This window comes from Octodon degus, unplaced genomic scaffold (genome assembly GCF_000260255.1).
Source record: "Octodon degus isolate 3935 unplaced genomic scaffold, OctDeg1.0 scaffold00065, whole genome shotgun sequence".
In the NCBI taxonomy this organism is placed as follows: Eukaryota; Metazoa; Chordata; class Mammalia; order Rodentia; family Octodontidae; genus Octodon; species Octodon degus.
This window is the reverse complement of record NW_004524641.1, coordinates 10984463-11008876: the sequence shown is the minus strand read 5'-3', so window position 1 is coordinate 11008876 and position 24414 is coordinate 10984463. Positions and strand designations below refer to the sequence as shown.

General features: G+C 42.0%; 1 protein-coding gene across 1 annotated transcript in view; it reads right to left on the bottom strand.

Annotated features, from left to right (window-relative positions):
* Lrp2 (LDL receptor related protein 2) overlaps positions 1-24414 on the bottom strand; it is a 207114-nt gene that overhangs the window by 91662 nt on the left and 91038 nt on the right. The window contains exons 22-33 of the mRNA XM_023719208.1: positions 23349-23591; positions 22295-22414; positions 22073-22189; positions 19914-20291; positions 18497-18745; positions 17171-17382; positions 15950-16134; positions 14560-14788; positions 13014-13191; positions 11271-11399; positions 6158-6324; positions 4865-5008 (exon numbers count right to left, since the gene is read on the bottom strand). Of these exons, the coding sequence (XP_023574976.1) occupies positions 4865-5008; positions 6158-6324; positions 11271-11399; positions 13014-13191; positions 14560-14788; positions 15950-16134; positions 17171-17382; positions 18497-18745; positions 19914-20291; positions 22073-22189; positions 22295-22414; positions 23349-23591 (2351 nt within the window). The remainder of the gene's footprint in view (positions 1-4864; positions 5009-6157; positions 6325-11270; positions 11400-13013; positions 13192-14559; positions 14789-15949; positions 16135-17170; positions 17383-18496; positions 18746-19913; positions 20292-22072; positions 22190-22294; positions 22415-23348; positions 23592-24414) is intronic.

The window sequence follows — 24414 nt, the reverse complement described above, 5'->3', positions numbered from 1 at the left end:
TTTTTTGCGGTACTGGGGATTGAACTCAGGACCCTGCACTTGCCAGGCAAGCGCTTATCCTACTGAGCTATCTCCCCAGCTCTAAAACTTTTATTTTAAATTCACTAAAAATTTCAGGAGAAAGAACTTAAATGGATAAAAAGAAAGAGTCAATGGGATAAACACACAGAACTACTTCCTAGAGAAACTGCAAAGAGAAAAGGCTAAGAAAAAAACACAGAAGACAAATTAGAGTCCATGGCTCTCTGTGCCACGCCCAGGCCATGCCATGCAGCAGCCTCTCACCAGAAACCTAGTTGAGCAAAACAATCCAACTTCACCTGGAGCTAAGCACACTCTGCTGAGAGTTAACAGGCTGAGCTTAAAAACATCAGTTCAAATCTCAGCCCAGCCTGCCCTGACTGTATGAACATCTGAATTCAGTTTCACTGACAGTAAATGTGGATTTGAGCATATTTCCTGCAGATAACTCACAGAACTAAAGGATAATACAAGCAAAACACTAAGCACGGCACCTGGCAAGATGGTGTTTAATAAATGTCTCCTTTTAAGAAAATTGGTCCATTTGTATGTACTAGGAGTAAACCAAGCATTATCACAAAAAGGATTAATAAAAAGAACATTAAAATGTACTTTACTTATTAGAGTAAAAGATACACTGCCAAGAATGAGAAGCGTGCTAAAAGAGAAAGAGGTTACTTTCAGTATTTTGAAAAGGGATTAATGTGTCACTGTCACGTGATTTTTACTGTCATCAAAGTTCTTACTCGAGCATTCACCATACCTGCAGTCACCCTCACTTAACCCTCACAGACAGTTCCGGCGGGTAGAGGACATTTCTCTATGCACAGTATGAACAATGACAATGAGGCCTAGAGTGGTTAGTGATTGTCCTAATTTTACCCATTTCTAGTTGTTATTATTTGTAATCACAATATTAACAAGATACAATAAAAATGTGGATTAGGCCAGGTATCACATGCCTGTCATCTCAGATCTCTGGGAGGCTGAAGTAGGAGGATCACAAGGGCCTCAGCATGACCCTGCCTTGAAATAAAACATGTTTAAAAGGCCTGGGGGGCTGGTGAGATGGCTCAGTGGTCTAAAGCACCTACTTAGAACAAGCTAAGCCAAGCAAAGCACAGGGACCGCGGTTCAATCCCCCAGCACCACATGCCAGCCTGCCCGCCCCCTGGTGGGCTGAGCTGGCCACACACACACACACACACACACACACACACACACACAAATAAATAAATAAATAATTAAAAAATAAAAAAAAAAAAAAAAAAAGGCCTGGGTAATATAGCTTAGTATGAAAGCCCTGAGTTTAAGCCCCAGTACTGCAACAACAAAGTGATCATGGGGCAACCTGTAATCCTGTTCTGGGGTGAAGCCAAGGGAGTGTGCACCCGAGGCTATCAGAGAAACACTCATAAGAAATTTTAAAATGTCTGATTTACATTCAAGCTTTTCTATGAAATTTTTTTCAATGCAAATATATCATTTATGTGCCAGGTCTGTTCCTCTCTCCCAGCACACACCACACATACAACTTTCTCCCTGCTTTTTCTCCTTCCCCTTTGTTCCCTCCTTCTCCTTTCTTTGATTCCTGCTTAGACTAAGATAATTTTCTCTTTTCATTTTGCCTCTAGTGCTACACATGGTAGCATGTGCCTGTATTCCCAATACTCAGGAGGCAGAGGTGGGAGGGCTACCATGAGTTCAAGGCCAGCTTGAGCTCCACAGTGACTTCAAGGTCAGCATAAATTACACAGTGAGACCCTGTGTCAAAAATTTTTTTGCTTCTGTCTGTTACAAGCTCTACCTGCTTCTAAAGATCTCCTTGGTCCACAGTTAAATTCCTCTCCTCATTTTCTGGACTATCTCAAGCTCTCACACAGTGGTTCAGCAGGCACCGAGGCTCAACTAAAATACTTTGTTTGGGGAAAAAGCACACAGCTACCCCTAGTGGAAAGCAAGTTCCCAAGCTTCTCTTCTATTTCAAGTGGAGTTAATGTGAACTACCCAGGCTCCAGTATTATATGGAAAAATATTAAGAAGACACAATTCCTATTTTCTTAATCCAAAATTTGCTTGGAAGAATTGTTTAAATTTCTATTACCTAAGAGAAAGAACAATAAAAACATTAAAAGGGTCCTTACTCTCCTAAGTCTTTTGTGGATATTCTAGCTCACCGGGGAAATCAAGGGAAACCCCTTTGCATGGTAGCGTCCCTCAGTCCTCTTCCTACTGACCTGTCAGACGTGCACATGCACATGCGCGCACACGCACGCACACACACACTCAAAGGAGCAGAGGCACAAAGAAGTCAGGTCATTTGTCCAAGGTCAGGCTACCATACATGGAGGAAAACCAGTGCTATTCCAAGCCATAAAATGCATTTCCACTTCAGGGCATTGCCTATGCCTGGTGTGCCTCTTCCTTGCTTCTTCTTTTGGCAGAACTGTGCACATGCCACCATTCAAGACACGGGGGGTTGGGGGGGGGTAAAGAAGGGCCCACGGAAAGCTTCTTACTCTCCCCTCGTGTTTACCTCTGCCTCCCACTCTAGTACTTCCTTGCCCCCCTACACACACTTATTCCCTGTAGCACAGAGGTGTTTGTCTCGCAGATGTAGGAACTGCTTAAAATGTTACACTCACTCAAATATACACAGCCAAGGGCCTGAGCCATGGAAAACACTGACCAGTGCTCATTGAGTGAATTAACATAGTGGGCAAGGACTCAAAAGCCAGGTCTTGGGCTCCACGCTCTGTTATCTTTCCCATGCACAACACCACACTGGGCATAATTGCAAGCATCAGGTGTATGGGGTCAAAGAGCCCTTCCAAAACACACTTGCACACACAGTTACTCTTAGCAGAAGCCCTTTCATTGTTCAATGATGAGAAAGACTTGTTCCCTGCTTTTGAAAAAGGAGGAGAGCCCCATTCACCAAGCAAAAGACCAAGAAACAGAAGGAGAGCAGATTAATTGTCATTTGAGAGTAAGATAGCTTTGCACTGAGTTGCATCTAGGAGGCCACAAGTTTAGCACTACGGATCTTAGTCAGTATATTCTGTCTATGTTTTGATGAGAGGATGACAGTTTTAATTGTAATTGGAAAAAACTTTTCCCTCTGACAGTGGGGATTAGGTCTGGACTGGGAAAGCTGTAGGTTATGACAATTCAAAGACAGATCAGCACCCCAGAATCAGGGCACTGACGCTGAACATTTAAGCCCACTTCTTGACTTCTGTGGGACTCAATTTCTTATATTAAAAAAATAACCAGCATGAACCAGATGATGCTCCAAGTTGCCCCAGGTCATACCTAATGATTCAACCTGGTTTGCAATATACTGTGAATTTCTCTCTCCTGGTGAATGGCTATGCACCTACCTGCTCTTGGGGATTAGATGAAAAGACATCTAGGGAAAACTATGAAGCACTATTCCAGCAAGAGCTCCTGGCACCAACATGCTCCAATTTATCACCAGGCTGGGTGCACCTTCCTTATCTCCAACTCCTGTTTCTGGAGTGCCCACCCCCACAGTGGACTGTCACCATGCAGGGCTCTACTAGCTGTCCTTCTCAAAACACCCCCCACCCAAGGAAGTTCTGCTTCCAAAATTACCATGAGTGAACAACCCTGCAGTGGAGAACCAGTACTGGTGAAGTTACCTTGCACTTACTTCATCCCATCTAGAATTTCTTCTGGGAATTAGGATAAAAAGAACACATCTCAAAAAGGGGAATAAAAAAGGAATTAGCATCAAATTTCTCCTTTCTATTTCACTGTTAGAAAAACTACTGAAGTCACCACTTCCATCTCAGAAGAGAATAAGCCTATAAATCTGGAAGAGAACTGAAGTGGTATTGAAGAAGATTAAATGACAAAAATAGTGAAAATTTCCTGCCTACCATAACCTTTCCTTTTTGGACAAATTTCTTAAATATTTTTTCATTTATTCTTTTACAAATTATCTAATACTTGGGGCTGGTGAGATGGCTCAGTGGTCTAAAGCACCTACTTGGAACAAACTTGGCAAAGCACAGGGACCGCGGTTCAATCCCCCAGCACCACATGCCAGCCAGCCCCACCCCCTGGTGGGCTGAGCTGGCCCCCCCACACACACACACACACACTAAATAAATAAACTTTAAAAAAACAAATTATCTAATACTTTTGAGACAGAGTTTCACTCTGCAGTTCAGGCTGGCTTTGAATTCACTTTGTAACCCAGGCTGGCTTCAGACTCTCAGCCATCTTCCTGCCTCAGCCTCCTGAGTGCTGGGATTATAGGTGTACACCACCAAGCCCAGCTGTAAATTATCTAATACTCTCCTAGGAACATGTTAGTATGGAAAGAGGGAAACAAGACAGGACAATAAAAGTCCCAGTAATTCATTTTAACACTGTTTTCCTCAGCTTCAGAGACTGTGATAGTTAATACTAATATATTTACTTTCCCATTTGCCTCTTTATTTAAGAATAATTTCAAAACCCATAGAAGAAGGGCCAGCGAGATAGCTCAGCAGACTAAGTACCTGCTTTGGCAAGCACAGGGACCAGGGTTTGATCCCAGTCCCGCATGCCACACCAGCCCTGCTCCTGGGGCTCACTGAGCTGGTGACAAGAGACTGGGCATGGTGGCGTACCTCTGTAATCCCAGCACTGCAGAGGCTGAAAATAGGAGGATCCCTAGAGTCCAAGCTGTGTAGAAACCCTGCACCAAATACATAATTTTTTTAAAAAAAGAAGCCAAAACAAACAAACAAAAAAACATGAGAACTTTTCCTGGACTAGATTTCAGGTGCATCTGAAAGCAGTGTGTGTGTCATGGTTATGGCACCATTACCTCAATGGACTGGCTTGCAGGCGTGGTGTAATACATGTTCCTTGATATCCAGTCGAAAGCCAGGCTCATAGATGGACCCAGCTGGGACAGAGGAGAGAACACGGTCCTGTTGGTGCCATCTGTCTTCACCCTGTGAATTTCACCCTGGGAAGGCAGACAGGAGGCGCGTGGTCTGAGGCAGAACTGCACATCCACACAGCAGCCCTGCCTGCCTGCGGCTGCATATCCTTCACATACCTCACACGTGATGAAAGCAGGAAAAGGGGCAACATCACTGCTCAGACTTGCTGTGCAAAATGCCAATATCAGCATCTTTTCAAAACTCTGATGTGCTAACCTATCACAGGAGCACAGGCTGAGTCAGGATAGCTCTGCGGCTGTGTGCAGAGATGCTTGCTAACAACCACAGGCTCCGGAGGCAACAGAAAAAAGTCACACCAATGGATCAGAGCCCAGGAGCACATTGTACGTAAGGGAGACAGACCTCAGACCCAGAGATCTCTCCTTGTGGCCTCCTCACTGCTCTGCCTTCTCCCCATCCTTGCAGGTTGCTTCCAGGAAGAGTGGGGAAAGTGTCCCCTGCAGGAGGGGACTTCAGGGGTGCTCACTCTTGCAAAGGTTCGGATGGAGGCCCAACAGGCCTGTGGAAGGCTTTCCTGCAACTCCTGCAGGGAACTATATTCTAGCTTGTGTCACTGTCAGTTTTCCATTAGCCTAGCATCTCCTCCCAGCTGAAGCTCCTCTGAGGCCAGTGCTGGGACCACTGCTCCCCGATAAAGTAAAGTTCTCCCATTTCTACAACTGGACAAACTTCACCTGGCCTGTGTTATGACTTAGAAGCAGGTTTTTTTTTTTTTTTTTTTTTGGAGGCCTGAACATGCCCTGAGGTCGTTTTTGGTTTGGCTGGAGTATCTGGGTTCGAACCAGTGCAAATTTAGCCTCACTGCTTTTTTAAGCAGGCACTTAAACAACTGAGCTGATGTTCGGGCCCCCATGACTTAGAAGCCGACAGCTCAGTGCAGGGCAAACTGCAGGCATGTAACAAGAATCTGAATAAGCAAATAATGCCAATAGCTTACAATTTTGTTATTATTCTAATAAAGATTTTTCTTTTTAATCTTTATTCCAAACCAAGTTTGCATTTACATTCCTCACTAAATCCAAGCTTAGTGATAAATTGGTTTCTGGGCCACTTCACTCTGAGCCAGCCCGTAGAAGTCAACCTGTAAGAAGGCATCAGTCCAGCAGCCTCTTCTAGACCATTATGTACAATGAATGTTACTCAGCACTTACAGGGTTCTCAACCCAATAGATGAACTGCTCCGCCTCGTCAAATTCAACATCAAAGCCATTCTGTATGCCCGCTATGGGAACCATAGCATCGTTGCTTTTCACCTCAGGATCAAGGGAGATGCCAAAAATTACGTGCATTCTTACAGTCATTAAGAAAGGCTGATCACCTGTGGAAACAGCACAGCATCGGTCAAAATTATATCACACTACTTCCAGACAGGTCGAGTTGGGAAAGGCAGTGGGCTATTAGCACAGCATGCGCTAAAATGCTGCTGCAGCGATACCTTCGGCGCACAGCACCTGTGGCAGGTAGCTACCGGCTTTGTGAGGTCAGCCGCTTGCTGGGTCACAGACCTGCTCCACGTGCAATGCTGTCTGCATCTTTGCAAGGAAGAGGCAAATTCCTTACTTACATTTATTAATTCCTTACACTGAAAACCACCAGCATTTGATAAACTTTGCAGTTATAAAGTTCCTTCATTTCTAGACCTAGGCAAACTTCACTAACATTGGACAACTCAGGGAGGAGAGAGAAAAGGCTTTGGGTGAGAAACATGCAAGAGAATTTTTAGGCTGTTCTCAGTGAATGGCAGCTTCCAGGTTTCAAGCATGTTCAGAAAATTAGTCCCTACAAAGTGCTACCTATTATTTATTACATTCAATAGTAAATAAATCCAAGAATATAATTTCATCAGTTATTTGTCCAGTTTGTCTTCCTTGCTAAATTCTAATCCGCAAAGGGCAGTGATGGTGCTAAACTTGCTCTTTACTGTGTCCCCAGAGACTGATAAAGATCTTGGCAAAACAGTTGCTCAGTAAGTAACTGGAGTCAAGAATGACCACATCAGAGGTTGGGAAGATAGCTCAGAAGTCTAAGCGCTTGCCTGGCAAGCACAAGGACCCAGGTTCGAATGTCCCCTTCCAGAACCTTGGGCACACATGGCAGCCGCAGAAACCAGGCATGGTGGCACATGCCAGTAATCCCATTGCTGAGGAGGCTGAAATAGGAGGATCACTATGAATTCGAGCTATGTAGTGAGACCCTGCACCAAATAAAAATAAAAATTAAAAAAGAGACATTGATGCCTAAGTAGATATATAAACAGTGTGACCAAAAAAATTCTTACAACATACCCATAATGTATTACTTCACTTAGCCTGCTTAACAGATAAAAGTTTCCTTTTCCAAAAATAATTTAATCTATACCCTGGCAGCCAGGCCACCATCCAAAAAAAGAGCCTAAAGTAACAAAATCCAAGAGTGGATTCTATTTAAAAATCTTCTCCAAGCAAAATTTTCGCATATAAACTTTGTGCTGTTAAGACACACATAGAAGATATAGAAGTATTGAAATAATGTGAAAAATGAATAGTCATCACATAACTCTCAAGCTCCACATGATTTTTAGTTCGATAATATGGGACTCTACATGTTTTCACAGTATTATTTTGACACTTTTTTTCATTTTATTTTATTTATTTTATTTTATTATTTTGGCAGAACCAGGGATTGAACTCAGGCCCTTGCGATTGCCAGGGAAGCCCTTATTCTACTGAGCCTTCTCCCTGGCCCCACTAGGGTCTTTTTTTTTTTTTTTTTTTTCAGTACTGGGGCTTGAACTCAGGAAACTTTGATTGCCAGGCAAACGCTTATTCTACTGAGAGATCTCCCTAGGCCCTTCTTTTCTTATTCTTACATCTCAAACTTTTCCTCATCCTTACCATGTTCATTACTGAGATATAGTATTCAGTAATCTAGAACAACTTTAACTTGAATTTCATCTGGGTAGCTACTACTGCACCATTTCCCAAAGCACACCAATACAGCAGGTGGTCTCTCCCACATAGCAAGCCCGCAAGGCTGCTTTCAGCCAGACTCTCTGCCACCAGAGCTGGGCGCTACGCCACAGGAGACCGACTGTTAGCCCCCATGCCCTTGCTCTCCATGTTCCATATCACTCACATGCAAGCTACTTCCCCGGCCCAACTCACTGGCTGCCTGTAAACAAATGCTGTTGCCCTAATAACTCCACCTGATTGATTCACATCTGGTAAATATTGCTTGATTTAATTCATCCTCCTGAGCCCTCGTAATCCTGTTTGGCATAGAGTTAACAATTGCAAAGTAGGGAAAAAATTAAGATCATGCACCAGGACTCTTGGGCTCCAAAGTCTATGATTTTCATCACTCCTCTGCAAAAGTGCAGGCCAATGCCAGATGCATGCCTGTAATCTCCACACTCAGGAGGCTGAGGCAGGAAGATCGTTGTGAGTTTGAGACCAGCCTGGGCTACAGAATGAGCTCAAGGCCATCATGAGCCGCATAGCAAGATCCGGTCTCAAAAAGACAGGAAAAAAACAAAAAACCCAAAAACTATTTATCAATTCTATAGGAGAAATTAAAATATTATTCAAAGCCTGATCCTGCTGCATTTTGTGGGTTGTTTTTTTGTTTGTTTGTTTGTTTTTGGAGAGATAAGCTTTCTATTTAACTGGAACAACTCTTAACCAAATCATTGTTTAGAGCCCTAAAACACCTGGCCCTTCTCCTCCACCAAATCCTCAACATCCCACGTAGCTGTCATTCTTCCCTGTCTACCCCTCCTCCTGGGGATGTGCGCCAGCCCCTGGCCCCATATCTGATGGCCCTGCCAAGTGGAGGGAGTTACAGCCCAGCTCACCGCAGCCCCAGTTGCACCCACTGACAGCAAGAGTGGTAGAAGATGACACCAGAAGTGACCAGTGAGGTGAGGGGTAGGAGGCAGAAGGATGGGTATGTGAAAAGCGCCCTATAGGAAGGAGAAAAAAGGGCTTTTCATGATAGCACACACCTAAGGAGCAAATGGATGAAAAACCCAGGACCAGGGAAGGACCCAAAAAGAGTATTCTAAAGCTTGTCTTTCCCTCAATGTATGCTGAGGGCTGCAGCATGCCACCAAAGCCCATCAGCAATAAGCACATAGGCACCAATTAGCTGGAGGCTTCACTCTGAAGGATCTTGGTCTGGGGTGAAGACCAGGTGTGCGGGTCCTCACAGTTCACTCTGATGAGGGAGGGCATAAAGCGGTCCTCCGGCACCATGTCTTAGTCTTATTCCAAAAAGGATCACCTTTTCACGTGTATTTTTCACGATCCCGTTAAGGTACACGCTGGCAGAACACTGACGTGAAGAGACTACACAGTTAAGGAATGGAGGTCACATCACTCAGTGGCGGCCTTTATGACCCCCCTAAACACAAGAGCCCTTCGGTCACCATGCCCCAACTAGTGTAGAACGATTGCTCCCTTCTTCACACAGAGTTGTAGAGCCCTTCAGACTGAATCAGAAGCCTATTTTGGATTTGAAGACATTGTAAAGGATTTGGACTTGAGCTTTATTTATTTGGTTGACATTATAAGGAACAACTTATAAATAAAAATTTTAAATTTCAGAAAGCTACCATTTAAATATAGAAAAAAATAGAAATAATTCCCCTGAATAACTGGACCCACTATTAGTATATCTGTGTGTGTGTGTGTGTGTGTGTGTGTGTGTATTATATATGTTTTCTGTTAGTTTTTTTTTTTTTTTTAATTTGAGACAGGGTCTCACTATATAGCTCAGGCTGGCCTTGAACTTGTGAAGATCCTCCTGCCTCAGCTTCCTGAGAACTGGAATTATAGGGGTGTACTACCATACATGGCTCTGCTAGATATTTTAAAGCATAGTTTTATAGAACTAATATTAGGCAATATCTACATCTTCACATAATGTCACATAGGCACTTTTGAAGATACTCAGAGAACTCAGAACACATCACTTTGCAAATGATTAAGCAATTAACTCAAGAGAAATGTCATCTACTTATGTTAACAGGCTTTACAAATTTCCTCTTGAAAAAATAGTGCATTGCTTTGTAAATGAGCATCTATTGTTACTCAAGTTGCCCAACTAGGGCTCAGGAACCAACTGGGAAAAACTAGAAAGTTCTCCCTCAGTGTAGTTAACCCGTGGGAAAACCAGGAGTGACATTATTTTTCAAACAACAAGACATTCTAGTTAGAACTAACAGTTGTCAGTCACCAGCAGCCAGCAGCAACCACACCAAAGCCCAACGCACAGCGAACCGTCTCAGTGAACTGAAAGGAGACTTTGTGTCTAAAATGTCGACAGCCAGATTAATCTTCTCCTGAAAGACTCTGAGGACACCCTAAATTAAACAGTGTCAACAAGGATTAGGTATATAATCAGTCTGAAGAAAAACGGCAAATGCCAACCCCTTTGGTAAGCATCACTGATAATTAAAATCTTTCATCGCCAGCTTGTCATTGCACAATACTGCGTGCTGGTGGAATTTAATTTGCAGTAATCTTACATCTGCATGGTCTACAACTGCCACACATATCCCGGATTTAGCATGCATTTTCCTTTCGAAAACTTGATTCCCCTCTAGACTTAGACTGTACTATTGGTAAGTTTAGGAATGGGTTATCATTACCCTATAATTTTGTCCACAGCAATTTTATCAATATCAAAATATACTTAGGTTATCTTATGGGCAAAAGAAACAAGCTAACTGTAGATTTAAGAAATGAAGAAGGATTTTTTTTTTAATTTATTGTAGGTTTAGTACATACACCTGAAGAAAACTCTTTGTCTTTCATACTCACTAAAGTACTTGGAATAATCCTCCACACCCTCTTCAATCAACTCCATAAAATACTTCAAGGATGAGATGAAGATTAAATTGCCCAAGGAGTCCCTCAGACAGTCTGTGTTTTTCAGTTTTTTAAAGTATCAGATGGTAATATTAAAAGTACCGAAATTGGAGGAAAATACCCAGACTGGAACATTAATTACTATTACAAATCAAGAAAACCAAAGTGCAGAATTTGAAATTTTGAAATTTCCTATTATCAAAGACTCAAGGAAAAATGAGTTTAAAGATCTAAAGATCACATGCATAGGTAATATTAGCTCCAAATACGGAAGCTGTGCTCCAACTGAGGTACCCAACTGAACTGTCCCACACAGCACAGCGCAAAACCCTGTCCAACTCAAGGAAACAAGAACATGTCCCCCACAAGCCAGGACTGGCTCTTCTTCAGAGCACACTTCACGGGCATACTGTACCTCTCACGCAGTTCATGGAATCGTGGGAGAGATCCCATCCCGATGGACAAGCACATGAATAATACCGAGGCCCCTGGGTGGAGAGCAGGCATAGGTGGCTGCAGGGGGCAGAGGCACACGGGTTCGGGGCTACAGGAAAAAACAAACAGAGATCACTTGGTGGAACATGAGGTGCAGATACCTCCCTGAGGCTCCCAGACTTGGTGACATGGGTACCTTAAATCACCTCTGCCTAAAACACAACAGGGCGGGGTGACTGGCCCAAGGTCGTACATTAATCCAAGATATATCAGATTATGAAAAAACAGCCATGGCATAATTTGGAACTTGAGAATAGAAATATGATGGTAAATAACATTCCTGTCTGACTAAAAGACCTTTCTGCATTAAATGAAATCAGACTGCATTTGCTGTGTGACCTTGACATTTACCCAGCATTGTCCATGTTTGTATAGTCATCTTTTCTTTTCCTACAGTTAATATCTTTGTGTGTCTCTGCTCCTTGAAAAGTGTCACAGGATGTTTCCTAGATCTTATGTGTTCCTGTTACGTATTCCATGTTAAATTATTAATCCATTCACTCCAAAAATCTTCAGCATTCACTAGATACGGAACACCAGTCTAAGCACTGGAGAGTCTATAAACAATGCAGAGCACATATTCTAGCAAAAAGAGATATGAACTTGTGTGTGTGTGTGTGTGTGTGTGTGTGTGTGTGTGTGTGTGTGGTGTGCATGTGTGTGGTTTCAGAATGTGAAGGTAAATAGCAAAAAAATTATGAGGTGGGGCTACATCAAGGAGCCTTTGAGGAAGTGACATTTTGAGCAGAATCCTCAGTGACAGGAAGGACAACCCTCACTGGGAGCCAGTGCACCAGCAGAGTGAGGAGCCACCCAGCTCAAAGCCAGCACTGCCTGGTGCTCTGGAAGTCTGAGGTGGTGACACAAGAGAGGGTAAAGGCCAGGAAAGAAGCAGGGACTGATTCTCAAGTGTGAGAGGAAATGCTGGAGGGCTTTGAGAGGACAGTATGTGAAGACTGATCAAAGTGACTTGCTTTGCTCTTCTGCTACACAGAACACCACCAAGGCCAAAGTTTTAAGTCACTAGCCCCACCCCCACCCTGGGCCTGCGTGTGACTCTGGGAGGCCACAGCAGTGCACCTACAAGGACAGTGCCACCCTAAATGAGGTCCTGCCAGGCGCACTGGCACATGCCTGCTACAGGATCACAATTTTGAGCTAGGCCAGGGCAACTCGGGAAAACCCTGCCTCAAAATTTAAAAACTTAAAAATGGCAGGGAGGTGTGGCTCAGTACTTCCTGGGTTCTAGTCCTAGGACCACCCTCCCTCAACACAAATTAAATGAGCCTAATAACATGCTGCTTTAGGCCTGAGGTGCTATCTGGTCTACAGCTTAGGAAACTGAGACGCAGAGAAAAATGAAATCCTTGTGAATACAAGGTAGATGCCATAGGTAGGTGCTTGCTATCAGTTATAACAAGGTTTGAGGAAATAAAAGCAATGGGGCCGAGGAGATAGCTCAGTGGAATAAGCGCTTGCCTGGCAAGTCCAAGGGCCTGAGTTTAATCCCTGGTTCCAGGAGGGGGAAAAAAAAAGGCGGGGGTGGGGATGCAGAGCTGAGTCAGGGAGGAAGGAGGATGCAGTGCCCACACTGTGCACGCTCAACATTCCCAGGAGAGATCGCGGCGCTCAGCCCAGGAAGGACATGTGCACCATCACTTACAAGATGGCTGTTTCACAGGATGAACTGCAACAATCCCAAGAGGCTGGCGGACATTATACATCACAATAGACTGGTTCCTTCCATGCCATTTGTTGGCCTCCATAACCCGACGAGTGGAACGGTCTGTCCAGAAGACGGATTCTTCAAAAAGCGTCAGGGCGTAGGGGTGCTGCAGGATCTGGGAGGCAGAAGCAGAGCATGAGTGCTCACCCGGGAAGGAAAGCCCAGGGGCCATCCTTCAGCATCCAATAAAATGCAATGAAGTAAATGTATACCAGACCAGCAAATCCATACCACTCATTGTGAGTCCCACTGTTCTACTCAATACACTTTCACAGGCACTTGTCTACTCTGGGAATGACACTGGTCAGCCATTTTAAAATGAAAAAAAAAAAAAAAAAAAAAAAAAAAAAAAAAGAAAAGAAAACAGGCGCACAGAAAGGAAGGGGACCTATGTGGATCCTTTACCCAGTAGAGGTTGTGGGAAACCAGAGGATGGAGTCGGAGGCCCTGCAGTACCTGCTGCAGAGCACCGACCCCCACTCTTACCACCCCTTGCCCAAGGCTAACTACCCCTCCCCAAAACCCCTCGGCTTAGCTTTGAACTTCCTGAAGGCGGGGGCCCCAGAGCTGCGATAAGTCCCAGGACCTATAAACAATGGGACTCTTAAATGGAAACCAGCAATAGCTCCTGTGTAAAATACATACTTTCTGGTTTTGTTGCTTTTTGTTTTGTTTTTTGGTCTTTTTGAGACAGGATCTCATTATGTAATGCAGGCTGGCCTTGAACTGGCTTAAGTAGTAGCCCAGGCTGTCCTCAAACTCACTGAAATCCTCCTGCAAGCACAGCCATGCACAACTACACTGTACTTGCATATCTAACTTGGGAAAAATAATTCTACAAGATAAAGAATATTGGGGCTGGTGAGATGGCTCAGTGGTGTAAAGTACCTACTTAGAACAAGCATAGCAAAGCACAGGGACTGCGGTCTAAAGCACCTACTTAGAACAAGCTTAGCAAAGCACAGGGACCGCGGTTCAATCCCCCAGCACCACATGCCAGCCAGCCCCACCCCCTGGTGGGCTGAGCTGGCCACACACATACACACACATAAATAAATAAATAAATAAATAAATTTTTTTAAATTTTTTTAAAAAGATAAAGAATATTAAATATCTAAAATGGTAAGATTTAATCAAGAAATATAAACAAAGTTAGGTTATTTTTGGCTAAACATAAATTTAATACATTATTAACATTGGCTAAACATGGTTTTAAAGATCCAAAAGTAGATTAGCATCTGCAGATCAATGAAGTCGTATGAGCTATTAACCAACCCCAGACATGGCACAAACTGATCATGAACTAGGATAAAAAATATTCATTGTTCTGTTACTAATAGATGTATTGCTTCCCACTGTTGATATTTTCTGCACTAACCTGATACTACATATGGCACAAATATCATTTTCTTAGTTTTCTCAATATTCTCTTTTCTACCTATCCACTAATGTAGCTTTAATTGGTTTGCCTTTCTAAACTTACCAAATTACCAGCTATCACCTGCCTCCGATGTTGTCCATTATAATCACAAAAGTCTAAGTAATCAAAATACGAATCCATGAAATAGATGAGCTTGTTGGGGTAGTCAATAGTCAAGCCGCACGGCCAGTAGACTTTTTCCTGCACGATGACAGTACGCAAGGTTCCGTCCATGCTGGCTCGCTCAATGCGAGGGTGACGGCCCCAGTCAGACCAGAACAGCACGTGCTCACTGCAAAAGGAAAATGGTTACCAACTGGAGATCAACATGAAAAATAACTGTCATTTGCGATAACACAACATCCTATACATGCTCTGCTTGAAATAAATCATTTCCAGTTCACAATATAGTACATGCACACAGCTTGTATTTCCTCCGAATGCTGCAAAGTAAGAAACTGTAATCATAATGTAATCACAAGCCATCTGGGTGTTTCATTGTTCATAAAACATGAAATACACTATGACACTGAAATGTTTAATTCCAATTCATGTCTGTGTATAATCCATAAATAGTTGATCTAGAAAAGTCCATCCATCTTTGTCTACTTCATCATGTTTCAGATAAGAGTCAATATATTCCTCTTCAGCAATTGAACATAAAGTGTGCAATAATTTATAATATTTAGGAACCTGGCATTATGGTGAACATAAATTGTCTAATTCATCATTCTATAGAAAAGAATGGGGGCTGGTGAGATGGCTCAGTGGTCTAAAGCACCTACTTAGAACAAGCTTGGCAAAGCACAAGGACCGCGGTTCAATCCCCCAGCACCACATGCCAGCCAGCCCCAACCCCTGGTGGGCTGAGCTGGCCACACACACACACATACACACACACAAATAAATAAATAAATAAAGAAAGAAAAGAATGTAAGTTGTACACTCTTAACTTCAAAAAAAGAAGTCCTTTATGGTTTCTAAACACTTAGGAGAATGTTTTTATGACCAGCAGGCACAAGACATTCCTCCTTATACAATTCAAAAGGGAACTCCAATAAACAACACAAAACTGAAGATCCCCGCAAAAAACAAAAACAAAAACAAACAAACAAAAAAAAAACTGATGCTTTTGGCTGTGTAATCATGTGATAGCTAAGTCACAGCTACATGGCCCATGGATGACTACAGAATATTACTGCACGCATTAATTCACATCATCATACAATAATCATTTCGCATTTGTATCACCGACGCAATAAATCAATGTGCTCTTGCATAGTCTGTGAAGAAGATTACTTACATAAAAGGAGGTCATCTACAGCCAGGCAGATGCCTACCATATGTCAACAGGGTCACTGAGTTTTGTGATATGCATACCTTCTCTGCTACCCGTGGTGTTTTCCCATCACTATGCGTGTCCTTTCAAAAGTTAATTTTAAAAAAGCCTTACTTCATTCTGGGATCCAGTGCTAGTCCCCGTGGATTTGTTACGTTTTTGCTAATCAACACCATTCTGTGGCTCCCATCAATTTTAGAGACTTCAATTGTTTCCAGAGCATAGTCTGTCCAGTAAAGATTCCGTCCTATCCAGTCTACTGCAATAGCTTCTGTCATGGAAACACCACTTTCATGCACCTATAGACAGAAGTGAGTTAAGGGTAGGGAGTAGAGAGAATATGTAAATCCAGTTGTGGAAACTATAAAAATCTAACATAAAGCATCAAATTTGTCCTATGATAGTTTACTGGAGTTAACAAAGCTGGTCTTCCTATGAAGCTAACATGTAAATCAACAGTAGGGTATTCTGGGAAAAAATATACAAGATTTCACAACATTGACTACTCTAAGAGAATCCTATTATTTGAATTAGTAGATTACTTCATTTTGATTTGAAAAGTTTTTGCATCTACACAAGAGTTAAACACATTCACTAATCTGCAACCTTATGAAACTTCATAATGTTCATACACCAGAAGTAATATCTTTTTTGGGTACAATTACAAAACAAGGTTCTAAGGAGCAGAAGAAATGTAACTACCAGGGGTTAACAAACTGAAATTTGCCAGATGTAGCGGCACAAGCCTGTAATCTCAGCACTTGGGAGGCTGAGGCTGGAAGATCATTGGGAGTTCAAGGACAGCCTGAACTACACTGTGAGTTCACAGCCAGAATGAATTACACTGCAAAACCCTGTCTCAAAAAGACATGGAAGACAAAGACAGACAGACAGACAGACAGACAGACAAGAAGGGAGGGAGGAATGGAAGGGACGGAGGGAGGTGAGAGGGAAGGAGGGAGGGAGGGAAGGAGGAAGAGAGGGAGGGAGGGAAGGAAGGAAGAAGGAAAGAAAGAAGGAAGGAAGGAAGGCAGTCAGTCAGTCTAGAAAATGAATCAAGAAATGTAACTAAATTAAACTAATAACAGCAACCCAGATTCTCCTGCAATTTCATCTGCTCTCATTCATGGACAGGCTTTCAGAGAACACATTCCTATAAAAACACACGTTAATAACTGTGAACATTTAGGCCGCCTGATGATGGTTTGCTTTATCTAGAAGGGACCAGGAGAGCTTCCCAGAGTGAGGGAGGTGGGCCATGTCTCTTAGTGAGTAACACTAAATAGACCCACAGTCAGAACTGGACAACCCCAAAGTCTGCAGAAAGGTACTTACTATTCTCCTATCTGTCCCATTTGGAAATGCACTCCAAGTTTTACCCTGACTCGAGTCTGACCAAAAGATACGATCACTGACTGAATCAAAATCAAGAGCCACAATGTGAGAGCCGTTCTGGACCGGTGAGAAGATATTGTGGACATGAGAGGTGATATTGTCAGCAATAATTTTGTTCTGGCTTGCCACAAGCAATAGCACGCTTTCAGATGCTGTCCGAGGGGAAAAAAGGCACAATATCAGTGATTCTAGGAAGAAAAATAGAGGGTCTTTTAAACATCTGATACAATACTTTTGATAACTGAAGGAAGGTTACAAAACATAATAGGGGTGGGGCTAAGAATTATTTTAATTGCTCCATTCTTAACCTTAATAGCTGATTCTCATAACTATTACAGGTAGACTCTGAAATATTTTTCTTATTTGAATTAGACTTCAACAAATGTCTATGCATTTGGAGTAAATTTATATTATTCCTGAACTGTGTTTATTTTTATATTTTGCTTATCTACCTTAAGTGTGGGCTTTTCACAGCAAGAATTATATCTCAAACATTTTTGTTTTCCCTGAGGCATTAAGCTACAGCAGAAAATTCTAAGTGTCTGCCAACATCCCCTCTCCTGTCTTTGCAGTCAGAAGGCATGCCAAGTTTCAGTTGACCACATGGCCACACAGCTCAAGCCAGGTCTCTGCCTCCATTGCAGCTTGTGGTAACCATGTGACTAGGTCCTGGCCAATAGGATCTGAGTAGAAATGATGTATCCACATCCAGGTCACATCCTTCAAGGGAAGAGGCTGGCTCTCTACTTTTTCTTTCTCTTTCCTACTTTAGAGATATCACAAACTGGAGTAATAGCATTGGATCTGAGATGGAAGCCATGTGAAGAAGATAACAGATCTCCTCTGTCCCTAAACTGCTTACCATTCAGACTTCTACTTGGAAATCTTGTTTCATCCTCCATTTTTTGGTGACTTTGAAATTAGCTGAATCAATATTCTAATACAGGTATAGTTACTTTCATTACAGTAGAAACTCAATATTAGTTGAATCAAATTCACTAAGCATTATGCATAGATATTTAAATATAATCTATAAATCATTTAAAACAGATTTAATATTATTTAAAATATTTTTTTAAAATCTGGATATGTTTTAGCCTCTAGTTTTCAATGTAGATTAAGACCTTTGAGGTTAACAGAAACAAGATTCAAGTTGTTATGCATCCTACTCAACACTGTCAAATTCCCATGCACAACATTTAATCATAAACTCAGGAGTACAGTTAAATTGGCTGGAAGTGGCTCACTTTGAAGCTCAATAATTACCTGTAGCTTTGCAAGTCTTCCCATCACCTTCTAATCTGTAGCCATTCTCACAAGTGCACCGGAAAGAACCTCTCTGATTGTAGCAGAGCTGGCTACAAAATCCTGGAGTATCACATTCATTAATGTCTTCACAGGTCTTACTATCATTGGCAAGTTGGTATCCTGAAGGACATGTGCATGTAGCCCCAAAAGGCCCTTGAATACACTGGTGAGTACAACCACCATTGAAATGTGAGCAGTTGTCCTCATCTAAGGTAAAGAAAAAGAATCACAAAGACAAAAGGTCAGGAACATTGATGCACCCTGATGTAAAACTTTTCATGTAATCCTGTGCCACCTTGCTGAGATGCCCTGGTAAGAGTTTAATAGTAAAATTCACTACGAAGCTCTCCACAGACTGCTCAGGGTCTGCTCTGATTTGCCTGAAGACTTACGACCCACTGGATTTGGACCACCTTCTTTACCTTAATTCCATTTACCACAATAAGAAAAACTCTTGGGGAAATACTATTGACATCAAGAAACAAAATTGTTATTTGCAAAGGATGCAAAGAAATCTAACTTGCTTCTCTTTGCTTCCTCTGAAATTCATCTATCTATACAGAAATGAAAGGTAAGAATTAACATTTAAGAGAAAAGGCTAGATGATCTAGGAAAGCGAATGAATGGAAGGGTAAAGGTAAGCAGAACATTAAGGCCAGAAATGTCCTAACATACCAACACTCCGTACTCTCAGAGCCAAAATGCCAAAGACTGCAGTCACCCAAAGACAGTTCACATGCCCAGAGATGCAAATACCCACTGTTCCCATTAGTATTCTAACTTATGTGAGTCACAACATTGAACATGCACTAAGAAGGGAAGTCAAAATAATAATAATAATCACATTTTCAAAGACAACATATATAAAATCGTAAGAATCTAAAATACTTCACAGTCATACCTGGCTGCAGTTCATCTGAGAATGAGCATTGATTAAAGAGGAAAGAAAGAAAGGACAGTAATTAGGATTACATGCCAATCATAGCATTTTAATCACAGAAAACACAAATCCCCAGACTTCATTTGATCTGTGGCAAGATCTGATTGAAATTAGAAAACATTACAGTTGGAAAATTCTTGAGGCATTACCAGTGTGACCAAACTTCAAGCTGACAGACTTGCATAATCTCATTCTTCTAAATAATAACATAAAAAGAAGGAGAAACACATAGCCAAGTGCAAAGATTTAATGAGAAGTATTGTCCAGTGCTGATTTCTTTGAGTTCAATTATAGTTACTCCTACAGAGATTTGAAGTCACCGAGGAACTAAAGTCTCTTCCTAAAAAGCTGCAAGGGGACAGTGACAATGGGGAGGCACAGGGGCCTATCACTCAGAATGGATGTAAGGCCAGTATATGTGGTCAGGAAACTTACTGCAAAGTGGGGACTCATCTGTCCCATTGGGGCAGTCAGAGATACCATCACACACTGCACTCAGGTTCACACAGATGGCATAGCCGGGGCACTGCCACTGCCAAGAGGAGCAGTGAAAGGGCTGAGTAGGGCAGTCCTTCTCATCACTCATGTCCCTGCAGTCATTGTCCCCATCACAGACCCAATCTTTGTAGATGCAGTTTCCATTGTCACAGCGGAAATTAGATGGGTGACAGGTCTTGGGAGCACAGCCATGGTGCTCGTCAGACCCGTGGACACAGTCTGGGTGCCCATCACACTCCCAGGTGCTTGGGATGCAGGTTCCATCTCCTTGGCACTGAAATTCATCTGTGTGGCACATCCCAGGAGGCCTGGTCACTAGAGAAAGTTGTGGGGAAAATGAGTTTGTGGACCAATGCACAATCTCTTCTATAGCTTATAGGAAATCATTTTGGATCGGTAGTAGGTTTCTAGCAATGACTATTCCAAAATTAATTTTAGGCTACAAAGAGAGCTCAAGGCCAGCATGAACTGCAGAACTGCATAGTAAAACCCTGAGAGAAAAGCAAAAAAAAAAAAAAAAAAAGGAAAATATTTAATTTTAAAGACTAAGATAATAGAAGGTATTCTCCTGTACTGTACACTCATAACAAAATCCATAGAAATATTTATGTACCAAATTAGTGGATCTCACATCAAACTGAATACAGGATGTACAACTTTTAAAGTTAGAAGAATATTCTGATTCCTAAATGTCTAGTATATTTTTATTGTAAATTCATTAGAATTTACCTGTTTCTCTATTAAAAATCACCTGTAAGATTTCAATGGAATTTAAACAGCTACACTGAACTTGATGTGTTTGGATGTTATAATTTTCCCTCAAATAAAATATATCCAATAAAACTATCACATATTAAGGCAACTAAAGGTGACAGTAAATATTTCATTCTTTGTAAACTTTCCACAGTATTTTGGGCAGCCAAAAAATCTCCTTCAGGGATAAGAATATCTTCCCTATTTCATGGGGGCAAACTTCATCCCCCTCCCAGAGAACTTGTTTGGTTTTTTTTTTCCTGTATTTTAGGGAAGGGTCTACAGGGTATTCAGGGCCTCACTACTAGATTGGACTTGTAGTGATCCGCCTGTTTATAGCCTCCCAAGAGCTGGGATTACAAGTGCGTACCACCAGGCCCCTCTCAATTGCCAGCTCAGCATGCACCGGGGGCAGGGCCAGCACAGCAGGCCCAGGGATTGAATCCCAGGCCCCTGCACTTGCTTGCAGGGGCTTTAATCCGCTGAGCTATTTGGCCCGCCCAAGAACTTGTAAATCAACAAGTCTCAACAGCAATTACCAGTCTGTCATAGATGATCACAGAACCCTGTTTTCTACACAAAACAAGAAAATTCATGATACAAGAACTTCCAGTTGCTGAGCAATTCATTGTTCAAAGGACCAATTTATTGATGATTTTTTAATAAGCCTAAAGTCCATTAACACAGATAGTTGACAATTTTAAGTGATGTTATTTATGTGTCGACTGGCTATGATTATTAAAGGGACAATCAGATTTATGTTGCATAAATTCTTGAATCATCTGAATAGAAGGAATTTCATTTCGCAAAGAAACCTCCATAGAATTTTATCTGCACCATTTTTAAGACTCTGGAGACTAGCTACCTTACTTTGATCATCTCTTGTCTTCCGTAATGTCCCTTACCACATCCTAAGGACAAAGCCTACTCTGCAATTATTCAAACAATAGAGCCAACATCATTTTTGCCCATTATTTGACTTCCTGATTGAGGCATAATGTGACTTAAAAGCAATCATTACAATATCATCAATTACAGCAAAGCCTCGAAAGTTCACAAACCACTACATAGGGATAACCTTGAACAAGTTAAAATTAAGAGCAAAACTTCTAAAAAATGATGAACCACATAATTAGCTAATTAGAAATCATTACTTGATAGCACCTAGGCAATTGGATTGTACATCAACTCTTCATTTTTATAAGAATAATTTGTAATATAAGAGTTCTTTCCCACAGTTTGTCTGAGTTTGTGGAAATGTAAATGTACAGTAATACCAATCCTAGCGAAGGGGAAGGGATCCCTTGGCCTGAAATGCGTGAGGTACATGATGCGGTACTCACAACAGCCTGCCTCATCGGAGTTGTCACTGCAGTCATACACACCATCGCAGCGGTATCTGTTACTGATACACTGATTCCCGTTAGCACATTTGAATTGAGAAGCAGTGCAGTTATATGCTAAGGATGAAAAGAGAAAAGCATAAGAAATGAGCTCAGGGACAAAATGACTAAACCTGTGATTTTTGTGTAAACATCGAGAAAATAAATAGCAAATCCACTTACTACACCCAGCCTCGTCAGATCCATCAGCACAGTCCTTGTCTCCATCACAGACATAGGATGGGTCAATACATCGATGATCAGGGCAATGGAACTGGCTGGGTTGGCATGTCGATGAAGCATCTAATCCAGAAAGAGAGCCAAGTAAGTTTCTTTCCTGCTCATTGTATACCACAGCCAAACTGAAATCACCAAGTAGTTATATGGTATATGTGTTCAAAATTCTTTCAAATCAGCCACAAGGTCAGAGTTAGATCAGTAATAAACTCCAAGCTAGGACAGGTTTTGGAATCAAAAACAGAAGATTACAGGGTAGACTGAGAACTGTGATTACACCTGGAAAAATTGAAGGCATTCAGCAAGCGAGCACTGCATGCTTGGGCTGGCACTACAACTCACAAACACTACTGAATCTGTGACTCTAGGCTGAAGCTAAGCCAGGAGCCCACCCAGGCAGCATGGTCAGCTAACTCACATGCCAGGACCCAGGGTACAGACAGACCAAGACTAGGTTTAAGCCAAAGCCATAATACCCCAGATCTAAAAGCCAGGGTCCTACCTTGCTGTTAGGTCACAGTCAGATGTTCTGGCTACACCAACCAAAACATGAAGTTATATAAAATAGAGCCTTGTAGAACACAAAAACTAGAGGGATGCGGAAAGCCCAAGAGGAAGTGACTTGCCAGGTCATGCAATCAGCACTCGGATTTAGTCCATAGAACTTTGCTCCACCTTAAATTATTATTTCAGATGGGCAAATAAACAACAGCCTAAACTTTAGGGCCTACAGACATGAGAACTGGCAAGATAAGAACCAGTAAGAATTGAAATTTTCTGCCCTTCTTTGTTCTGGTGCCTTTTAGTTCCATAATATGCAGTTTATGGGATTCTAAGTTTTACATAGGCAACCACCCATCTTTGTGTTTAGAGCCCGTTAATAAGGAGACTTAGGACACAAAGAAAACTGTGAATCTCAGAGGGAAGAGTACAGATCCTACTGGTTATTCTAATTTATTTACTAGGCCAACCAACTGAGAGAAATCATTTCAATACTTACTGCAGTTCTTTTCATCAGATCCATCGCGACAGTCATTGTCTGTGTCACAGAGCCAGTCTCTCGGGATACAGCGGTTATTGTCACAGGTGAAGTAGGACACAGGGCAAGAGGTAGGTGCCTGAGTGGGACAGTTTTGCTCATCACTGCCATCCACACAATCACTGTGTCTGTCACAGCGCCAATGACTAGGAATACACTCTCCTCCATGGCCACAGGTGAATGCCCAAGGGGAACAGGTGTTATCTACAAAAGCAACCAATTGGTCACTGGGACATGTTTTATAGCCTCCAGAATACTAAAAAAAAAAAAAAAAAAAAAAAGCCCCACAAATAACTATCTGCATATACAGATAAGAAAATAGTTATTGAGAGAGTTGGGAATCTTATCTGCCTAAGACCTGTGCTGTAGTTGTTGTGAGCAACATGGACATCCTTAACTTCTAAGTTGTATCTCCTCCAATCACAACTTCAAACTCAGTCTACAGAAATATTGAAAATATGTCCTATCAGCTTTGAAAATGTCTCATTCATATTTCTCAATAAAATTTAAGTAAAAAATTAAAAAATGTACATAGGAGAGCCAGGCATATAGCTTAGCAGCACAATGCCTATCTCTCAAGTGTGAGGTATGAGTTCAATTCTGGTTAGTAAAACAAAACAAAATGTACACAGATAAATACATACAAGGTTAAAAGTCTTAGAACTTTGAGAAAAAAACAATGGAGCCACTGAGATAGCTCAGTGGACAAAGCACCTGTTCTGGCAGGCACACGGACCAGGGTTTGATCCCTGGTCCTACATGCTGCACCAGCCCAGCTCCCAGGGGCGCAATGAACCTGCAGAGTCCGGGTGTGGTGCACACCTATAATCCCAGTGCTGGGGAGGCTTAAAACAGGAGGATCACTAGGAGTCTGAGCTGCATAGTAAGACCCTGTACCAAACAAATAAATGAAAAAAAAAAAAAATAAAAATAAAAAAAAAAAAACATACAAGTGAGCACTTCTACTTCCCAAATCTGTCACTATTCTCTCTCCAAAACAACAGGTCACCCTTATTATTTACTAACC